Genomic DNA, 21163 nt, shown 5'->3' on the forward strand with positions numbered 1-21163 from the left:
GGTCCACTTGATCATAAGGCTGAAGAGAAAATTATGGGAAATGCTTTGTTTCGGTGGCAAAGGTAAGGATTGAACTTCTTTTGCACCAACATTCCTTTTATCCCGAAATTTAATAACAGTCAAGGGTGTTATTCAGCGGGTCATCTGTTTTTTCCTTCTATGAACAGGGACATTGATGATCCTCATACATTCATGGATTTCTTTGTATCAACTTCCCAACCGTAAGAAAACAGTTTAACAAAGTAGAGGTGCCTTATATTCTTGTATGTTAAGATAAGATCTTTCTGCTACTGTTCATGGTGTTCTTTTTGGCATTTTCTGTTCGTCTTCTCATGTAGGATTTTGCGCATGAGGTCATGCGTTTATTATCCCAAATATGGATTCGGTGCATTTGGCATTTTTCCGCTATTAATAGATAGAAGGTATGTTGTACTTTATCCCCGAGGCAGAACAGTGATACTACTGCATATCAAGGTTCTGAGAGTCTGAGAGTTGTCTGGTATATCTATAAGCATTTTGTTATCGGAGTGGAGTTCTCATGCAGGGTATTTTCTGAAGATTATGGTGTTATGGGCTTGAGATACGGCTCAGCAAATTTATCTTTTGGAGCCACAATGATCCCCTACTCTTGTATGTAACTGGTATTGAACTTAGATGAGTTTGATCTTCTCAATTTTTGCATTAATTTCATTGGCATCTGTATCTATTTGGATTTATTTTTTGTTATGTCCGGCAGTGCTAAAGCATGGCTTAAGGATTGGTCCTGTGTGTTCCATAAGCCTGTGGTGTAAGGATTGGCTACTTTTGTATCAAATATTTAATGCAGATCAGATTTAAATTGTCTGTTTCAATTGATAGGATCCCATGATCCCATTCAGTTTGGGATCAATTGGTCCTACCATACACCTTCCTTTCTAAGAACCTTGTGAAATAGTGATTCCTCAATTTGGACTGAAGGTCCAGGAGATAATAATTTCGGGTGATCAAAGTAAGTTGTTTTTTGTTTATTTGAATCACTTTTGAAGCATATGAGTTTTATAATTATCACCAGAAGAAAAGAAAAAGGGGGGGGGGTTCAATGCTCCAACATATTATAAAATTCTCTGAGGGGTTCTTTTTTATTTTCTTTTTCCCATATTGGATTCATGTAGCGGACCCCATTTAGTTGGGATAAGGTTATGTTTGTTGTTGTACTGGCTAACAAAAGAAATTGTCATCTGCAGTATATTATGGTTCTGTTGGTCATCGTAGATATGGTTGCTTGCATGATTTGCCTCTTTTCCTTTATCTTCATTTATTCAAAATTCTTTTTATCTGGCCTGCGGCTTTCTTAGCATATTATAAGTTACTAATTTAGTGATTTAGAATTGCATGAGTGATGATTTGTCTACATTACAACAACAGCTGCTGCTACTTGATTATATGTTAACGATTGTTACTACTTTTGGATGATTGTGGATAACTAAGGTTACATATGTTGGCTCTAAGGCAAAATATATTGAACTGAGGCAGGATCTTGAAGAAATAAGAAATCTCAACTCTCAATAGGAGGGTGAATAGACTTTAATGATACTGAATGGATGCAATATGGGTCTATGGTTGATAGACTGAGAAACCAACCTAAAAAATTTAGGTCTGAGAAGAGCAGAAAAAAAAAAAAAAAATGTAACTACTCTCTCTTGGGCCACTGGACCCATACCACCTCATCAAGCCCATTCCTGAAGCAAACCAACATGAATTGACCCAAACAACACTAGAAAAAGACCAGACACAATGAATGAACCACTATTCAGTATTTATGATCTAGCTAAAAATTTATTTCAGTTTTCCCTTCATAAGGTATGGTTTTATTGAGAAATTCACTCATTGGTTCTTTACAACCAGTTGGCTTCATTTGGCTTTTGAGAAAATGGAAGTTAGATTTAATACTCCAATTTCATTACAGTAACTTCATTTAGGTTTTGGAAAACTGCAATCTGTAGTTTGATTCTTGGATTCATTGATGTTAAATGCACAAGTTCTAGAATACATTTCCATTATTAATTGCATGACTTAGGGATTCTGCTCTATATGTAGTGGGAGATGAGTTTCCAAGAAGTGCTTGGTTGGTAAGCCGAATGGGAAGGTTAACTGCAGGGGCTCGATACAAGCCACAGTGTGAGTTCCATTCATACATTATCATGTTGGGAATATTCTCTGATTACATTAATTGCAAGACTAGGAATGCTGCTCTTAAGAAATTTATTTTCAGCTGAATGGCATTGGGACTATTACTACATTTTTTTGATTTCCCCTTGTTTTCACAATTTTTGTTGTACTATTTTATGGGATTTTATCTGTTTAAGTAATTTATTCATCAAGGAAAGCTGTAGAACACTTCCGATCAGGTAATGCTTGCAATCTTTGTGGTTGTGATTAATCTGTCCTGAACGATATTTCTGTCACCTTGTCAGGATATGGGAAGTATAAGGAATCATATATTGACCTTCAGAGTAAAGGTTTTGCATATCTTTGATGTTTGCCTGGATCTGTTAACTACCATCATTCTTAAAACTGACTGAATTTTCTTGAATACCTTGACAAATTCCCTTAATTGTCTTTTCTTCACGTGCTTTAATGTTCCCAGCAAATCAAAGGGAAAGAAGGAACTCCAAATCCTGCCAGTACCATATGATTTAACTCAATTTCCACTTGTTCAGAGTCATGAAAACCAGCATGTTGGTCTTAAGTGAATCTCTGTCCCTGTTCATGAGCACATGTATCAAAACTAAAAATTTTGTGCATAAAATGTTTGAGGTGAAGTATGTGAAATATAATATGAAAAGTTGCTTGAATTGAGCATTATATTTTTTATTTGCGACACAATTACCATATATTTTAGAGAAAATTACAGCGCCACCCCCCTGAACTTTGGTCTTTATGCAATGCCACCCCCTGTAGTTTTCGAAATATCAAAGACACCCCCTATTAATCTAAAAAATACCAAATCCATCCCTGCCGTTAACCATCCCCATTAAGTGATGGAATAACCGTTAGTTATTTTGTTAAATGTCCAAAACACCCCCACTCAAGGTGAGTTGACCATCTTACCCTCTACAAATCCCAACCCCTCTTTGCAAATCCCTCCCGTTCTCTCTCCGGTCTAGGGTTAGGTTTTCCGTTCTCACCACCGTCGTAGTCTCTGGGAAGAAGAGTTTTCAGGTGGTGTGGCAGTGGGAGCGGTCGAACTAAATCCGAATACAACTTGAGGATGATGAGAACCAGCAATACAACTTGAATTATTTTGTGTTGCATCTTGATGGGGAACAAGATCTGGTCCAGTTGATCTTGAAAAGTGGCTTCAAAGATGTGAATAAGTGGATTACAAGTAGCTGGAAGAGTAGACCTGGGCACCTGATCAAGCTTTTGGAGAAGAAATCCACTGCTTCGGAAGGTTTCAAGGGTGCTCTTCGATAACGATGAAGTAACATCTATTTTCATTCAAAGGGAAGAAGATGATAATTTCTACAACTGTAGCCGCGAAAGAGGAAATGTGATTTCCAAGGAAACTCCTAATTGATGGGCTTTGCCTATATTGACTCTCACCAGCATTGCCATTTCACTTCCCTACCCAGACCAACAAAGAATAAAGATGTTGTTAAGAGGAGTAAAACAAGGCTTGGAATTTGTCAATTTTGTGGAGAAAAATACAGGTCGCACTGGGCTGATGAATATAAGGAAAGCAGCAACAAATGTATGGCTCAGCATTGATCTTTACAGATGTTGGCTCAACATAGATCTCTGCAAGATTGTGTTTGATCATGGTGTTCCTGTGACTCTTTCTGTAGAAGAGATAATCAAAAGATTTCAAAAACTGCAGAGGAACAAGTCTTGAGATATAATGAAGAAATGATAAAAAGGCTGCCCCATCAATGGTCTGCTAAGCTAGTGGCAGCCAACAGTTTGTACAGAACTTGCAAAACAATTTTGCTTGATCCTGAGAATTATCGGACTGCATAGAACTTGATCAATTGGTTGGAGAAAACAATTTTGGATTTAGTTGGTGATTGTCTAATCAACCTTCCTCATGCCATATTTAAAGAGTGTTCATATGGTCGTACTGAAGATAGAGAAAACAGAGTTAGAAATGCTGCATATATGTTTGGTGCAGCACAACACCTTAAGATGCCGCCACACCACCTGAAAACTCTTTTTCCCGGAGACTACGATGGCGGTGAGAACGGAAAACCTAACCCTAGATAGAGAACGAGAGGGATTTGCAGAGAGGGGTTGGGATTTGCAGAGGGTAGGATGGTCAACTCACCTTGAGTGGGGGGTGTTTTGGACATTTAAAAAAATAACTAATGATTATTCCATCACTTAACGGGGATGGCTAACGACAGGGATGGATTTGGTATTTTTTAAATTAATAGGGGGTGTCTTTGTTATTTCGAAAAGTACAGGGAGCGGCATTAAATAAAGACCAAAGTTCAAGGGGTGGCATTGCAATTTTCTCTATTTTTTATAAGCATATTTAGGTAACATATTTTGAGCACAGTGGTGCAATCCACATTTTCCACAGACAAGTGGCCTTTGGTTCAGTTTTTTGTCCTTCCAGTGAGCTCTAAAAATTATAGCTTTATTTAATTCTGTGTGGTGGTGTTAGTGTTGAAACTCACTGGAAGATTACTAAACATTTTGTGCTTCTGTCCTTTGTGATGGTTTTATTTTATTTTATTATTATTTATTTTTTTATTAGTGGGAAACAAAGATGGGGCAAGCTTTAACAACTTGAAGAATTGGAGCTGTGCAATTGGCTATGGATCAGGGTCTACTTGTCCTTTGAGCCCGTCGTTCAATTTTGGTCTTGAACTTGCTAGAAATTCCCAGGTTTGTGCTCTACTATTTTTCCTTCACTTGCATTTATCATTCCTTGTAGTTGTACCCATGTAAATCTGGTTAGTGTTTAAGTTTTTATCCCCTTTAGCTTGCAAATACTTTAGAGTTTGAGCCGTCTCTTAGTTAGTTGCACCATTGAGAGCTTTGCTAACTTTCTGTTGCAAGTTGTAGATTAGGTAACTTTTTTGGGGGGGTTTGAAATTTACTGTTTCATCATTGCTGACCTCTCTATTTGTGGAAAACTCATAGTTGAGTTGAGTTGTTTCATTGTGCTTTTCCATATTCTGTATCACTGGCCTTCATTGTTCAAGTTAGATCCTGCTCCATAACAGAATATTTTACCAAGTCTTAAATCTATGATTGAGGATACATACCAATGTGGTTCAAGTTACTATTTCAAATTAATAATTTAATGTAAGAATGAATATAAAAAAATAGATTAGTTTAAAGGAGAGCCTTTATGTAGTCTGATGTATTTGTTATACACAGCAGTGGTCATGTGCTGTTTGGTGTTTGAGGAATGTTGATGCAAGAGTTGCATTTAAAATTGGCTTTGTATGAAAGATGCTTTTGCAACTTTGAGTAAACGTAGTAGGACTTTCTATGCTTATATAATTCTTATACCAAAAGAAAAAGAAAATCTTATGTCAGCCTTGTATAAGTTCCAATGCTTATTAAGAACCTGACACAAGATGTTGGCGATTCATTATTTTTTCTTTTTTAGTACTAATTCATGATTTTTTTTTTTTTTGGTATACAACTTTTAAACTGCAGATGATTGCTTCTTTCTATCAGCATATTGTGGTTCAGAGACGGGTATGCTTCTCAGCTTTTTCTTTAATTCTTCTATCAAATGGATTTCTCCAATTCATCCTATCCTTATTGTGTATATTCAAGTATCTGCAACTTTGTGAGGGTTAACCGTTTTTGTTGTTTCAAACACTTTGCAGGATCCATTTAGTCCTTATCTTTTTTCCTCTTTCTCAGGGAAAAATAAATAAATCAAAAATCAAAAGCATCTCAAAAGAAATGATCCAAACAAGTGCTGGAATTTGTTGAGGTTAATGAAACTCCTTGTTTTCACGTTCGGAGTCCATGTAGTCCCTATTCTCCCCCTATCTCTCTGAAAATAGAAAAAAATTAGAAAAGAATATAGTCAGTTATAGACAATTACTTAAAAAACTTCTTAGAATAAGAACTGGATTTACTTCATAGAGTACTTGTCTTTTCAAGTGTTCTTCCAATGCATTTCAAAATTCAAATACATTCCACCTAATTGTTTGACAAGGTCAGAAATTCAGAATCGTCTCTGGCGTTGTAGACACTGGTGAAGTATTTTAGGCTATGTTATGTGGATTAGGAGTTGCCTCTATGTCCGGAAGATTTGGGTGAATATATTTGCACTGACATAGCTCGGACACACCAAGCATTACAGCTCCACTTCCCTGGTACCACTTTGTACTGCTGCAACACAGACAAATTTAAAAAATGACTACTACCTACCTATATGGATGTTAGCAATCTGATCTCTTTTTATGGTACTTGTATATAGTTTTAGACCTTGCTATGATAGACAAAGTATGTTAATAAAAATAAAAAGAAAAGAATCAAATAAGCTAATAGAACTATTTATATTAATCTATATTAAATATGTCTAAAAGAAAGTTTTTATATACGCCTGAGTTCCTGAATCCTATTTTTAGCGTCTCACTGGATCCAAGACATTGTGTTTGTATGGGATTCTGATGTCTGCACCCATTCCATGTGAGTATGTGCATAGAGTGTAGGAGCTCCTAAACTATATCGTTTTAAGAAGAGGGTTTTGATAAAATGACAATGATAAAGGAGACTTCTTTATTGTTTTGGACCGTAAGGATCTTTGACATTTGTTTTTGGTCTCTGATGGTAGGTTTGTGTTAGTTTCCTGTTTGGGGGTTTGTATGGCTAAGCTTCAAAGATCCTAGCTTATTGTGCCCTTTTTAACCTCAAATTATTTTACTTTCTACACACAAACACACACACACACACACACACACACACACATATATATTGGATGGATCCGTTACATTTTTTTTTCCCCATAAGATTGAATTGAACTTCAGGCCTGTATTGAATGCAGCTTACTTTTGCCATTATTCTTTTATACAATCTTGTAGTTTGAACAGAACTGACAAACCTAGTTTATTGATCCAACCAAACAGGTAAAGAATCCATTTGAAGAAGATGTAGTAGTTGGAATTACAAACTATATTGACTTTGGCTTTGAGTTAGAGACAAGGTACATTGACACACTGGTGAGAAACACCTAATTGAAAATCATAGTATTTAAGCATGGTTCCTGAGTCCAGTTTGATCTTGTTCTGAAGGATTGATGGAGCTGAATCATCAAGTAATGCCCAAGATGCCACGTTTCAAGTAGCTGCTTCTTGGCAAGCAAATAAAAACTTTTTGGTTAAGGTAACATTTTTGACGGATTCTTGACTGTGAATGATTTGATCATTGTTATAGTTAAAGCATCACCTAGATGGCAACTAGTTTATCAACTTGTACGGTGAAGACCTTGTCAACTGGATGAAGCCTGTTGATGTTTTTGCCTCTGATATTATATTTGCGATAAGTTGATCACCTGACTTGTTTTATTCCTTTACAACCCACTTTAGCAGGCCAGAATTCCTGGGCGTCTTGAGCTTGCTGTGGATTAAGTACGACCAATATAATTTGTTATTTGCAGGGAAAGTTGGGTCCTATTAGATCCTCGATAGCTTTGGTATTCAAGTCATGGTGGAAACCTTCCTTCACGTCCAACATTTCAGGTATATTTAATTGGTAGACTTCTTCCCATGCATATGATGAAAGGTACTCTTCAGTGTTTAGATATAGAAAATGTGATAATGTTACCTCCTCATTCTTAGATAATGAGAAAGGGCATTGTCTTCTTGTTTTCACTTAATAAGCTTAAGATGGTTCTGATTTCTTTATTTTTATCAAAAAAATAAAAAATAAAAAAATTCTGATTTCTTTATTGGACTTTTGCTGAAAGTTCGACAGATTCTTAATTCCTTCTCTCCATCATGTGAGTTCAGATTAAAAAACCGAGAATTGATTATATATACCTAGGTCAAGACAGATGGTCCCAGAAAATCTGTTTGGGGGCCCTATTTCTATGTGGAGGTTTAGAAGTAATGGAATTGCAAGCAACATACCAGATTGACTCTTTTTTATTTCTCACTCCCATATTGATGTATGATATTTATATGTCCTTTGCTCTCCAGAAAGTTTTGCAAAGGTGGGTTGACTCTTAATGGAAGAGCTTAGCTTGCAGTGAAGATGCATGCAACTCAAACTATAGCTTGCTTTAAAGATTTTAAAGTGCTTTAAACCCCCCCATCCCACCCAAAAAAAAGAAAGAAAAATGAATGTACTAACCAAGCACACTGCATTTCTATGCAGTTGTAAGGGATCGTAGGCTGGGTAAAACTTCCTTGGGATTTGGAATCCATATTGAGGATCTTCGAGAAGCCAGGTTCCATTCAACCCTTCTTCACAGTTCACACAAATAACTTTTTCCTTTTGTCTTCTTTTACGACTTTCTGTGACTTGTTAATGTGGTTCTTGTTCATTTCCATCCACACTATAGTAGCATTACCTTTAAACCTTATCATCTGTTTGCTTAGTAGAAGATGGATTGTAACACAAAGGTGGTATGCAGGCTACTATAATCTACTTTATTTTTAATTTTTAATTTTTTTTTTAACTTAAATTTTTTTTACTTCAGTTATAGAGTCTACTACTACTAACAGTTTTCTTTCTTATAATGTAGCTATCAAAGAGCTGGTCCAAATTATGTAATGTTGACACCAAACAAGGAGCACTTGGCACAAGGTGTTATTTGGAAAATGGGGAAGAGGCCAATGCTACAATCAGATGTAGACTCCGGGAATTTTGACAATTTACCGAGGGAATTGAGACCCATTGGTAGAATTTTGTAATTTTCTGTTTTCTTTCATATTCTCCAAGCCGGCCACACAATTTCTATAAAACATTTACTGGTGAGAGGTGGAGCATTCTGAGTCTATGACATTAGCAACTTTTCTAACTTGCTGGTCAGAGCAGTCTGAGTAAAACTAAAACACTGGCATAGAAGTGTTCATTTTGTCTCTGGACATGATAAATGGTTCAACCTTTTTTAACAGTCGATAGGTTTAGGTGGTATCTGTTGTCCTCTTAAGATGTACCGGCGGGATGTTCTGCCAATTTTGGATTATGGAGTTCTCAAATGTAAACATAACGCAACCACAAGACGTTGGGGATAAAGAGAAGGACATCGTCCCCCATTTGCACTTTATGCATTGTATCAATTATTTATTTATTCACATTTTTTGAATAACAGGGTTTCAATACTCATAGATCTAATTCATCTTGAGTTCAGATCATTTAAGTACTGACTACTGAGCCACTTTCTGGTGGACACCACCAGAGCAAATACCAATCAGTATCATTCATCTCAACCACCTGATGGATGCAATCTTCCTCATTGATTTTGCACGATGAGTCATTAGTCAATGTTGTGTTTTGTTTCCAGGGGAAGTCTTAGATGGGTGGGATGGATTGATAAGTGTGACATTGGTCTGTCTTTTCTCACATTCAAAAGTCTCTTCAAGGCCATAACTCTGGTCTCATGAGACTCTCTGGGCAGGATTCAGATATATGATCCTGAATTAAGCAGATTTGGATATTATAATGAGTGATTCAGTGATCACATATCCGATCATCAGCTCAAGGTGTTATGACTACACACAAACAAATTTTTGGAGGCATACATCAAGCAGCAGATGTTGCACATACAATGGGTGTCGATAAACTGGGTTCATGCCCAGTGCATCTAAAAAAGATTGTTAGATCATCCCATCCTCTGCCCTTTGTGGTCTGTCTACCTTTTCTAGTTACCAAATCAAAACTAAGCTGAATCTCACTCCCATTATTAGACTAATGAATTCATGCGCTGCACAATGGAACATCCATTCAGTTGAGAAAACAAAAGCATAAACTCCCTTGAAGACCTGCAACTCAAAGGCAACCTGGAATAACTCTCTCTCCTCCACTGGCGACCTGACCAGCGAAGGTAAGTGAACCCCTTCACTCCATTATCTCCTTCTTCTCTCACCTGGCTACCTAATGCTCAAACATGTACCTTCTGACATCTGTGAAAGATGTATGTTACAAAATTTCAAAGTTTCTCCTATCTAATGCATGTTTACCTGAAAGGGTTCAACCTGGAAACTGTTAAAATCCATCTTGATTTAAGGATTCACTTGTGAAAATGTGACCATGTCCACTGACCATAGTCCATATAAATTTGCATTGGATGATGTTAATGGGTCATGTAAAAAATCGATAAAACCTGAAAGCAAGAGTATTGGTTTTTCTTCAGCTGAAGAAATTCTCTATGTGCACAAGAGAATAAGAGGGGAAAAAAAAGAAAGAAAACTAATTAGATTTTTGTCTTTTTTTATGTAATATTACTATCATTACAGCCATAATCAACAAGAAGTGAATCAAACCTACAACTACATAGAAAGCATCCGACCCGTTGATGTCAGATTTAATTTGAAGAAGTGCGCCCCCAAAAAAGTTTCTTGGTGATCCCCTGAATTTGATCCAACTAAGGAGTTAATTCACATTTTCTACTCTCCTTTATCATGAGTGTCATTTACACTACCCAAATAAAATAGGAGAAGCCACTTAGATCATATGCATTCAAAATGATCTACTGGATATTCTCTTTTTTTTTGGCAGAAAGAACAAAGTGATCTGCTTTTCTAATTTTGCACATGGTAAGGGTGTATGGCTTGGAGGACTTCTTGGGCCATGTTACCATTTCACTACATGTATAGGGAAAACAACAGAAAATAACTAAGCCTCAAGCATTCTTATATCAGTAGTTCATTAGAGTTTTATATTGGATTCCTTTGCCTCATCCTAAATGAATTCTTATCTTCTCAAAAGTAGTACTATTTGTCATTGATATTCCTACAAAAGTTTTCAACAGTCCGCTGGCCATGAACTGTAGTATTTTTGCTACAAGGTGTGATTATATTCCCATTTCTTATCCCTCAATTCTGCTGTTTTCTCTCAGTTCCATCACACTTTGTATATAATATTGATTCGATGCCAATTTTCATTGTAAGCAACTGTTAGTATTTTGAAACCATATAAATACGGTGTACAATTTGATGTGTATTCCACAAAACCACAGAAACATAGTTCAGTATCTCCAAGTTGAGTATATCCAAGCTTAAGTTTTTGGAGAGGCTCCAAAAACATCAGAGATACTAAATATCCTAGCCTTTTGATTAGAGATATTGCATACATGAAAATATCCACACAAAAAATAAAATAAAATAAAATAAAATAAAAAATAAAATAAAATAAAATAAAATAAAATAAAATAAAATAAACACTATATTCTCACAGTTCTGATCTTTATCTTGTTTATTTTGCAGATAAACAATGTCATCTTCAGGTGTCAATGACAACAACCAAGGTTCATTAAGGTTTTTGAACTTAAAATTTAGATGTGACTGAACACAATAAGAACAGGCTATACTACTGCTGCCAAGAGAACAGATGTAGATATTTCTCCTGGTGTGAGCTGGATGCACCAAAAGAATTGTCTCTGAACAGAGAAAATCCCCAGACAGTTGTAGGTGAAAAAATGTCCAGAATTACAACAGGCGAAGGAAGAAATCCGAGGTTTGAAGAATAGAAAGAAATGGATGGAGAAGTTTATTGGAACACAGGAGATTGTGGGTCAAATTGTAATAGCTCCTTTTTTTTTTTTATTGTAAAAAATTGATAAAAGCTTAGTAAGTTAGATCTAGGTATCATTGTCCAATTTTTGTACTTAAATGGAATAACTTTGGTCGTGTTATCCATGAAATTGTCTTTGTTTTCTAAGCCTATTGTTTATTACTCACTTTTTTATCAGTTTACTTGAATGGAACAAGGACCTCAATCATACATACAAGAAATTAAACAACATTACTGAAATTTCATTTAAACAACATTAGTCAGACAACGAAGTAGACAACATTGATGAAACAAGTTAACCAAATTGTTTTCTCCATCAAATATTACAACCAAAAAGTACCCCATAAAATGTCACAATCAAATTTCAGCCAAAATTGTCATTCTTCTCTGCTAAAAGAAGCCATGCCAACTTTCCAACATGATTCAATGGGCACCACCCTCTCCTTCTCCTGTGCCATATTTCCTTCCCTTTCTCTTTGCTAGCTTCTCTGCCATTTTTGACCTGGTGAGTCTCTGAAAGGTGTTGGTTTCATCCACATCATCATTCCTTTGCTCTCTCTACACAAGAAAAAGGAAAAAAAGAAATAGATCAGAACCCTCTAAATATGAAGTTGTGTGGAGGATGTTTGGAATATAATACCTTCACACCAGCTGTCTGGCTGGAAGATGCCCCTTTCTCTTTGACTGGAGCTCTCTGGCAGATTCTCTTGTTATGCCCCACTTTTTTGCATATGTCACACCTCATAGAAGAAGTTCTCCTCCTAAACTCCTCAGGGGCTGAGTCATCCTGCTCATCACCATCACAATATTCTTTATCAATATCATCCTTGCATTCATAATCACTTTCATCTTTCTCATAATCTAAGTCACAACCAGACTGGAAAGTATCACCAATATTTGCAGCACCATGGCTAGTTGCCCTAACATCCTGTGATGTCTTATTACTACCCCCCAGCAGTGGCAACACTCTTACTGGTAGCCCTTGCAACACCTGGAGTGCTACCACTTCCACCAGCAGAGGCAGTACTCTTACTGACAGCTCTTATATCAGCTTGACTTCTAGTACTTGCCCCGATAGAGGCAACACTCCGACTAGCAGTCCTTACAGAACCGGGACCACTACCAGTAGCTCTACTAGAAGCCCTACTAGTGGCACCAGGACCACTACTAGTAGCACTACTAGAAGCCCTAGCAGTAGCACCACTCCTCTTATCCATTGCTTATACTGTTCTTGTAAGGCAGCCCTGCAATGGTTGACAAAGAAATATCATGTTTCCAAAAGGTATTATATTAACATCCACAACTACTGATAAAGCCCATGCTTTTGGAAACTTGAGGAAAACAGAAAATGGTAAGTTCCTAAAACAAGGACAAGTGTAGTCCCAATAAGGAGGAACAAAAAAATGGGTTGAACCGGTGGCCGGATTGGCTGGAATCTTTAATGGAGGTCTGAGATCATAAGTGGACAGAAACAACTGTAACAGGACTGAAACTGAGTAATAGAGCTAGCAGAATAATAGCATTTTTAACTTAAATACACATATAAGTAGTTCATGTAGGTTGATGTTAAATATGGAAGAAAAGAAGGTAGGGTTTACATCAATGTTATAGATTTAAGATGTTTTCAAACCAGATACTGAAGCTGAGTAAAACCACTAGACCTCTTCATTATCACCCACTAAAAAAATGATTTTTTTTTTTGTTTGAAATGTAAAACCACATAAGAATTTCAGCTGCTGACATGCTTGTTAATTTTGCATGTGGATTCCAAGCCTCAAATTAGACATGTAGAATTTACTGGCATTCAAGACATCCGGAACTGTATCTTCCTCTTATATTCTTCCATGCCTATAACTAATGAAAATTGTATCTGATGATGCAAATGATTGCATTTTTACAATCAGCACATTTTCAGAATGTGCACCTAAGCATTACCACTCACTAAAAGTGAAAATATTAAACCACAGGAAGCTTAAAAAAATTGAGTAAACACATCTACATTGTCATTTACCCATAGGTAATTTTCAGATTGCTCAAATTGAATGAGCTATTTGAAGAACCGAGGTTTTTAAAAGACAAGTGGAAAACCATCATGACCTGTTCAGTGATTCCCCTTCTCTATTAGCAGAACTTGAGTTGTTTTACGGAGTAAATGTCAAAATTTTCAGCTTCATCAAATGGAAATAGGAGAGAGCTTTCTGAGATTTGAAAACCTGAGGCTAATCCACAGTCAACAAAGCAAAAATTTCGAAGGCCGAATCACTCAATGGAGTAGCTCAATGCTGCCATTGGAAGGGCAGAAGAATGCCTTAGAAAACCCAAGAAATCAAAAGAAGTTTTGCAAATCAATGAGACATTATGGGGAGAAATGCATAGATTTGTGATCTGTAAGTGTAACAAACTGCAGGAATTACTTAAGCCATTAACAAACTGCCTAACCTAAAACCAAAATATTTAAAAATCTTGCAGGTCAGGGGTTTTAGTTCCTATTCAAATATACCCTTGAAGTGAGAAATCACAGGTAAAAAGAGAATAGAGAACAGAGAAGAAGGTCTGCTAGGATTAGATTAGGTAAAATTACACATACCTTCTAGTTTAGGGTTTTCGTCTGGTGCATTCCTCAGAGGTTCTAATTCAGGGTTTGGTTCCTATTCAAATAAACCCTAGAAGTGACAAATCACAGGTAAAAGGAGAGAATAGAGAACACAGAGAGGGGAAAAACTTACCTACTCTTCTAGATGCTCTCCAAATCAACAGTGAGCTTGAACACAAGAAGCTATGATTTGGGGTTTTGGAGAAAAGGGTATATAACGACTAGTTTACCCTAAACTAAGGGTAATCAGCACTTGGGGTGCAGTGAAGTTTAGGACATAACACAGGGGAGGTCTCTGAAAAAAATAAAAAACACAGGGGAGGTATTTGCAAGTTACTCTAATAATATATTATCAACTACTTAAAACCGTTAAAATCACAACTATATCCGCAGCCGATCTCCGAAACTAAAGGGAATAGAGGTAAGCAGCTGTCGCTACAGGCATGGCTGCTTATTCATTCATCTCCTCTCTCTTCCACACTTCTTCCCTTGCAAGTACCTCTCAATCTCCAACTAAAAAATCTGATTTCACTCTCTCCAGACCCACCAAGTCCTTCCTCCTCCATAATTGCCGTTTCGTCCCCCCTTTTGTCTCTAGATTCCTCAACCACAGTCGCAAAAGCAGCAACGCCAAGCCCTTCTCTTCCTTCCACAAACTCTTGCTAACCAGATGTAACCCTTTTCCTTTCTCATCTGCCCTGGATTCTTTTCTTGTTCTCTGCACCTCTCTGGCTCTCTCCTTCTGTATCCTTATCGTAGATGTTGATGCCGCGTCTGCCTTTATCATCACTACTCCTCGGAAGTTGCAGTCCGATGAACTTTCCACTGTAAAGCTCTTCCAGGAGAACACTCCATCCGTTGTCTACATAACTAACCTCGCTGTCAGGTATCTACCCTTCCACTTTCCATTGCTCTATTTCAGACTATTCCAGTTACTATATTTGGCTTCTGGTATTGACATTGAGTCTCATGGGTTTGATATTATTGTTCTTTAGGCAGGATATCTTTACTTTGGATGTATTGGAGGTGCCACAAGGCTCTGGTTCTGGCTTTGTTTGGGATAAAAACGGCCACATTGTTACTAACTATCATGTGATTCGTGGTGCGTCTGATCTTAGGTTGGTTCTCACTATTTCTTCTTTATCTGCGTTCTTCAGTTTTGTTTGAGAATCCAATTGTGGAAGTTTGTTTTGCAGAGTTCATTTCTTTATTGACATTTCTTGTATAATACCATGCAATTATAAGCTGAGAATATCAAACTCCTTGGAGGGCATCAAGCCATTTTCTTCAGGTGGCCAGTCTTGGGGATATATTCCCTCAGATTAAACTCCGTGAAGGTTTACAAGCTGATCTATGCAAGATATGGTGGAGTATGGTATGCATTTTTACAGTTATTTGACTGTGTTGGGGTGGCAAAGTGAGTACCCATCTTTTAGTTTATCTTGAAGGGGTTGCAAACCTGTAGTGATTGTTAGATCAGTTCTCTGGACTGAAAAATTCACTGCAAAGAAGAGTTTAATTTAGATGTCTTGAAGAGTTGGTAGCACAAAGAATCATGTAAATATGATGGAAATACATTAAGAAACAGCCCCCCTTATATGAAATTGGGATTCCTATTGGTGCAAGGCTGAAGGCATCAAACATTCAGAATCCTTCTATTGGGAGGATGAAAAGAAGATACTTATCTCTTGGTGGCAGGTTATCCCTTATTCAAAGCACATTGAGAAACATTCCTATTGACTCAAAGGAGAAGAAGAGGAAGGTGCCCCTAGTGAAATGAAGTAGTTGTGTAGCCTGAAGATATTGTTTAGATTGGCTTTAAAACATTTTAAATTGACAAAAAAAATCCCCTTGGCTAAGTTTTTCCTGGCCTCTAAAATCTGGTTTGTATAAAAATGATGTGCTACATAAGCATTTGGATAATTGTAGTGGGAGGATCTGCTGGAACCTGATTTTTTGAAGGAACTTAATGGACTGAGACCTGGAGAATTTTCTAACCCATTGCAGAATGTTCACAGAGTTTCTTTGGATGTTATTCGCCTGATTGCTGAGTAAAGAAGAATTGTGCTAAAGGTCAGTTCTGTGGTAAAGAAGATTATGAATCCTTCTGATGAGAGCTGTGATGTGGAAGATGGTAGCCCCTACACAAGTCCATGGGTTTTTTTGGGATGCTTCTTTGATAAAACTCCTTTGTATGGAGGTTTTGTGGAACAGACGTATGAAGTTAGCTAGCAAATGTTACCATTTTTTGCTGCTGCATGGAGATGTCAGAGCATTTATTACTGCATTCTGATTTGTTGCATTGGTATGTTTCTACTTTGTGGACCTATCTTGGTGTCGAAAGGGTTCTCCTTGTTTGGAGATGATTTATACATCCGGCCAGTGCTGAGCCTTAATCCTAGAAGATCTATTCTATGGAATTTGATTCACCATGGTGTTTCTTGAAAATTTAGAAGGACCAGAACTTCCGAATTGTAGATAAATCAAGAAATTGACTGGGCTGATTGCTGATTTATTTCTATTTCCACGCAATGAGGTCCATGAATGCGAAAGAAGTATCATGGGATTTCAATGGACTCAATTTGGGTATGAGAGGCCTGCACCAGCAGCAGCCAAATCTCACATCACATCATTTAGAAAAAAGTTTGACACTACATTAAGCACAACTTATTGAGGATGTTAAGAATAAACCCCTTCTGTATTTGCTAGGTTTTATTGGATCTGATGGGGAGTGATGAGTACCAATCCTTTTATTAATAGCTAGGCTACTTACAAGTTACATCGCAACTCAACTCAACTCAGCCTTATCCCAACTAAATGGGGTCAGCTACATGGATAATGTTAGCCATTCAACTCTATTTGAGGCCAAATAGCTTTGATTACTTGTCAGGGAAAAAGGCTGTCTAATTGTATCTTTGATTAGGATTTGTAGAGATTTGAATAGTTAAAATCCTTCCATATATTTATCTTTTCTGTGAGACAGAGAGACTTGGATATCAGTTTTCTCTTCTTTTAATAATTTCTGTTCGTAATGTATAAATACAGATATATTATGTGGGCCTTGATTTTCATCTTGAATATTTTATCTTCTCTCATTCATCTTGAATTTTTTGGGTGTAATTGCATTTCCACTTCTTTTATTTGGGAATTAGTGGTCAAATTTAATTGTTAACTTGTTTTATGATCTGTCCATATATGTTGATGTACCTGCTGTTGTGTTCTCGTTGATTTTGACCTAGTTAATCTTTTAACAATACATCTTTATATTTGAGAGTTCCTAGAAATTTTCACTCCTGCTTTTTATATATTTATGGCTGATTTGGTTACAAAATGGCTGTTAACTTGTACAGGGTTACTCTTGCTGACCAAACAACTTATGAGGCAAAAGTTATTGGCTTTGACCAAGACAAGGACGTCGCTGTCTTGAGTGTTGATGCACCAAAAGATAAACTAAGACCCATACCTGTTGGTGTCTCTGCAGACTTGCTTGTCGGCCAGAAAGTTTATGCTATTGGAAATCCTGTATGTTTTCTGCTCCACTTTCTTATATAAAGCATTTGATGTTTGTTGCTTGTATCCTTTCTTGGGCCTGATTGCATTACCATCTGCTGAAGCAAATTTTCTAAAAACAGTCCATTCAACTGACCCATAAAAGATCAAGTGGTTGTGGGTCATCCCGGACATGTCCATAGAATCTTTCTGTTGTGAAAGATCAAAATTGGGTTCTTGTGTTGACCCACCTAGAATAGGCATCAGGTAATGGATTGAACATATATTAGGAAGTTAGTTGAATCCAAGAGTGACTAAAACCGATCTAACACTATAATTCTAGCTTAGTACATATCTTTCATCTAACACTATAATTCTAGCTTAGTACATATCTTTCAGTACTTATATTATTATTATTATTTTTAGCAGAATCAGTTACTTCACCTTGTTGCCCTCTACACTTGGTTACCTAGAGGGGCCCAGAAAGGCAGAAACCCCCTTGGTCCCTTCCCCTGCCATGTCCCCAAAAGCAGATATATGACTCTCGTTTGGAAGTTACTGATAATCATTTTTCCTTCAAATGATTGACAAGTTCAAAAGTATGCTGGTCTCACAGGGAAATTGTATGCCAATTTTCCAACTTGTGGCTTTTCAAAACAGGACTAATCTTCTTTTTTGTTTGTTCTGCACTTCTCATATTGTATACTGTGAATGCATAATCTTTTAGCTTCTGTATTGCTTATGTAATCTCAAACAACCGGAGGAGTTGACTTCTTCTGTATGTTTTACAGTTTGGGCTTGACCATACACTTACAACTGGTGTTATCAGGTAGGGTAGACTCTGTATTTCATGTTTTAGTTTTTGCATATCATCTCTTTCCCACTCATCCAGCCAGGGATCTCTTGATTCTTGAGCAAATTTATAATGTAAAATTCTGTTTTTCTTCATTTCATGTGCTGCCTTGATTAATAATGTCTTTTTTCCCACAATGAAGTTCATGTGGATTTTTTTCTGCCTTTTTTTTCCCTGGGTAGTACTACATTAACCAGTCGAAGGTTCAATGACACCTTTTTATGTGCTCTATAGTGGCCTTCGTAGGGAAATAAGTTCTGCTGCTACAGGGCGCCCTATCCAGGATGTTATACAGACTGATGCAGCCATAAATCCTGGTAACAGTGGAGGGCCACTTCTTGATAGTTCTGGCAGCTTAATCGGGATAAATACTGCTATATATTCTCCATCGGGTGCATCTTCTGGTGTTGGATTTTCAATTCCCGTTGACACTGTGGGTTATTTATTTTTTTTTTTCTTATTCTTACTTTCACTTTATCATAGGAAAATATTGGCATATGTAATAATCATTTGGAGCCTTAGACACATTATATTTAAAAAGAATAAAAATTTCCTTACTCATACCCTATTTCATTGACGTGCTTTCATTCCTTTCTCCAGGTCAGTGGCATTGTTGACCAGCTGGTGAAGTTTGGGAAGGTTACTAGACCTATTTTAGGAATCAAGTTTGCACCTGATCAGTCTGTGGAGCAACTTGGGGTTAGTGGGGTGCTTGTTTTAGACGCACCTGCAAATGGTCCAGCAGGGAAAGCGGTATACTCAATTTTTATTCCACGGGGTTTATTTTCTTTTGTTTTATGTGTTTGGTTGTTGTATGTCAGGCCTCTTTGGCTCTATGAAACTTCTTCATTTATTTCCTTTATGAGCTTTGAACCTGGATGACAGAACTTGTTTGAACGCAACTGCCTCATCTCCATTTTCCAGGGTCTACAACCAACTAAAAGAGATGCCTATGGCAGACTCATCTTAGGTGACATAATAACATCCTTGAATGGGAAAAAGGTGACAAATGGGAGTGACTTGTACAGAATTCTCGACCAATGTAAAGTGGGTGACAAGGTATGATGCTGGTTTCGTGTCTCCAACTCCGACTCTCCCGTGCTCTTCCTTTACATACTAAATTAGAGAAGGAAAATTGGTTTATATTGATGCTTGAGTGTTATTCTATGATTTGTGGGTGAAGTACTGCTGAATGTCCTAAAAAATTTTAATCAACGCTGTGACCAAAGAAAATAGTGTTAGTCAATGCCAGGACATAGTCATTTTACAAAAGTTTGACTCCGTTGCGTAGTGATAAAACCCAGCAATCCATATAATTTAAGAGAGGAGTATAAAGCAATACTTGGTTGCCCCTTCATGGAAGCAATCTCAATTCATTGACTGCTTACTCATTACCATATTTGTCTCGTCTCCCTGAGGCTAAGAACTGGATATATTTGTTTTGTATTTTATTCGTTGTTGAACTGATTTCTTGTCTTTTGGAGTTTAAAGTCAGTCTCGAAAGAGATTCTAAAAATCACTGAGAACCTTGCTAACAAGAGCATACAAATTTTTGTAATGAGATAGTTCTTTATGCTAAGTTCTGTTTTTCATTGAATTACACCCATAAATTCGTCTTTCATGAAATTCAGGTGATCGTTGAGGTATTGCGTGATGACCACAAAGAGAAGATACCTGTAATGCTTGAACCAAAGCCTGATGACTTGTAATATTCAGTGTGAGAATTTCATCATGGTATTGGAGGATTTGTTAACCCTCAATGCTGTATGTATAGGTATACAAATTGAGGTGATGATATCTTGATCATTGGTACTCTTGACACCCATGGAAGAGTACACTGGTTGGATTCTTTCTCACTCAGTCATGTTCATATATTTGCTTATTAGTTATTAATCATTTCCAACCCACCCCCACCCCCCCAAAAAAAAAAAAAAAGTCACATGAATTCCTTCTGTTGACAGCTTCAGATAAATCATCCTTTGTATTCGTCCACATGTCAAATTTAGAGTTGTTTCAGTCATATGTTAACTGTTATTCTTCTCTATCCATGTATTTTTTGTGGTAAAATTTTTTCATAAAAGTATATTATCTCATGAATTCCTTCTGTTGACATCTTCAGATACATCTACTTTCTTAAACGCTAGACCCTTTTTTTTTTTTTTTTTTGGGTGGTGCTAAGGTGGGTCCATCACAATGGGGGCCTGGATGGGGATTGGGTGCCAGTGGGGCCCGAAGAGGGGGACATAATGCAGAAGAGAGAAAAGCTCCCAAGGTGAGCACATTCTGAAATAGGGATATCAAAAGGTTGGCCTGCATTGGTAGGCTCGGCCATAATCGACCGGTTGACGCCCCAGACCGGCTCAACTGATTACTAAATGTGTTCGGCTCAAGCAACCACCGGTTTTGGTCCCTGAGCAAGGTTGTGGCCTGATGGTTGCCTGATCCGGACCTGCCAATAATCGATTGTTAATAGCCCACTTTCCCCGTTTAAACCCATTTAGTTCGATAATAGCCCAATTAGCTTATTTAAAGCCCAATTA

At 37.2% G+C, this 21163-nt stretch overlaps 2 protein-coding genes and 1 long non-coding RNA gene across 5 annotated transcripts; 2 read left to right on the plus strand and 1 right to left on the minus strand.

Moving 5' to 3' along the window:
• The first annotated feature begins 7 nt into the window (after positions 1-7).
• LOC122076887 lies at positions 8-11762 on the plus strand. Its single transcript, XM_042642500.1, has 13 exons — positions 8-62; positions 168-221; positions 339-422; positions 545-630; positions 2077-2157; positions 4739-4869; positions 5653-5694; positions 7080-7156; positions 7245-7335; positions 7610-7691; positions 8329-8401; positions 8699-8853; positions 11382-11762. The coding sequence occupies exons 1-13, from the start codon at positions 34-36 to the stop codon at positions 11429-11431; spliced, it is 1035 nt and encodes a 344-aa protein (XP_042498434.1). The 5' UTR covers positions 8-33; the 3' UTR covers positions 11432-11762.
• Positions 11763-11900: 138 nt separating this feature from the next.
• LOC122076888 lies at positions 11901-14551 on the minus strand. 3 transcript variants are annotated; one of them, XR_006139609.1, is made up of 4 exons: positions 14415-14551; positions 14276-14336; positions 12329-12932; positions 11901-12246 (listed from the first exon to the last, which is right to left on the minus strand). It is a non-coding gene; the product is annotated as an uncharacterized LOC122076888 (long non-coding RNA). The 3 variants fall into 3 exon arrangements; XR_006139608.1 differs by lacking the exon at positions 14276-14336; XR_006139607.1 differs by having other exon boundaries at positions 14276-14551.
• A 100-nt stretch (positions 14552-14651) lies between these two features.
• On the plus strand, positions 14652-20733 carry LOC122076886 (protease Do-like 1, chloroplastic). Its single transcript, XM_042642499.1, has 8 exons — positions 14652-15167; positions 15277-15399; positions 17632-17803; positions 18562-18599; positions 18858-19056; positions 19224-19376; positions 19548-19682; positions 20255-20733. The coding sequence occupies exons 1-8, from the start codon at positions 14725-14727 to the stop codon at positions 20330-20332; spliced, it is 1341 nt and encodes a 446-aa protein (XP_042498433.1). The 5' UTR covers positions 14652-14724; the 3' UTR covers positions 20333-20733.
• The last annotated feature ends 430 nt before the right edge of the window (positions 20734-21163 follow it).

Source organism: Macadamia integrifolia, chromosome 4 (genome assembly GCF_013358625.1).
Source record: "Macadamia integrifolia cultivar HAES 741 chromosome 4, SCU_Mint_v3, whole genome shotgun sequence".
Taxonomy (NCBI): domain Eukaryota; kingdom Viridiplantae; phylum Streptophyta; class Magnoliopsida; order Proteales; family Proteaceae; genus Macadamia; species Macadamia integrifolia.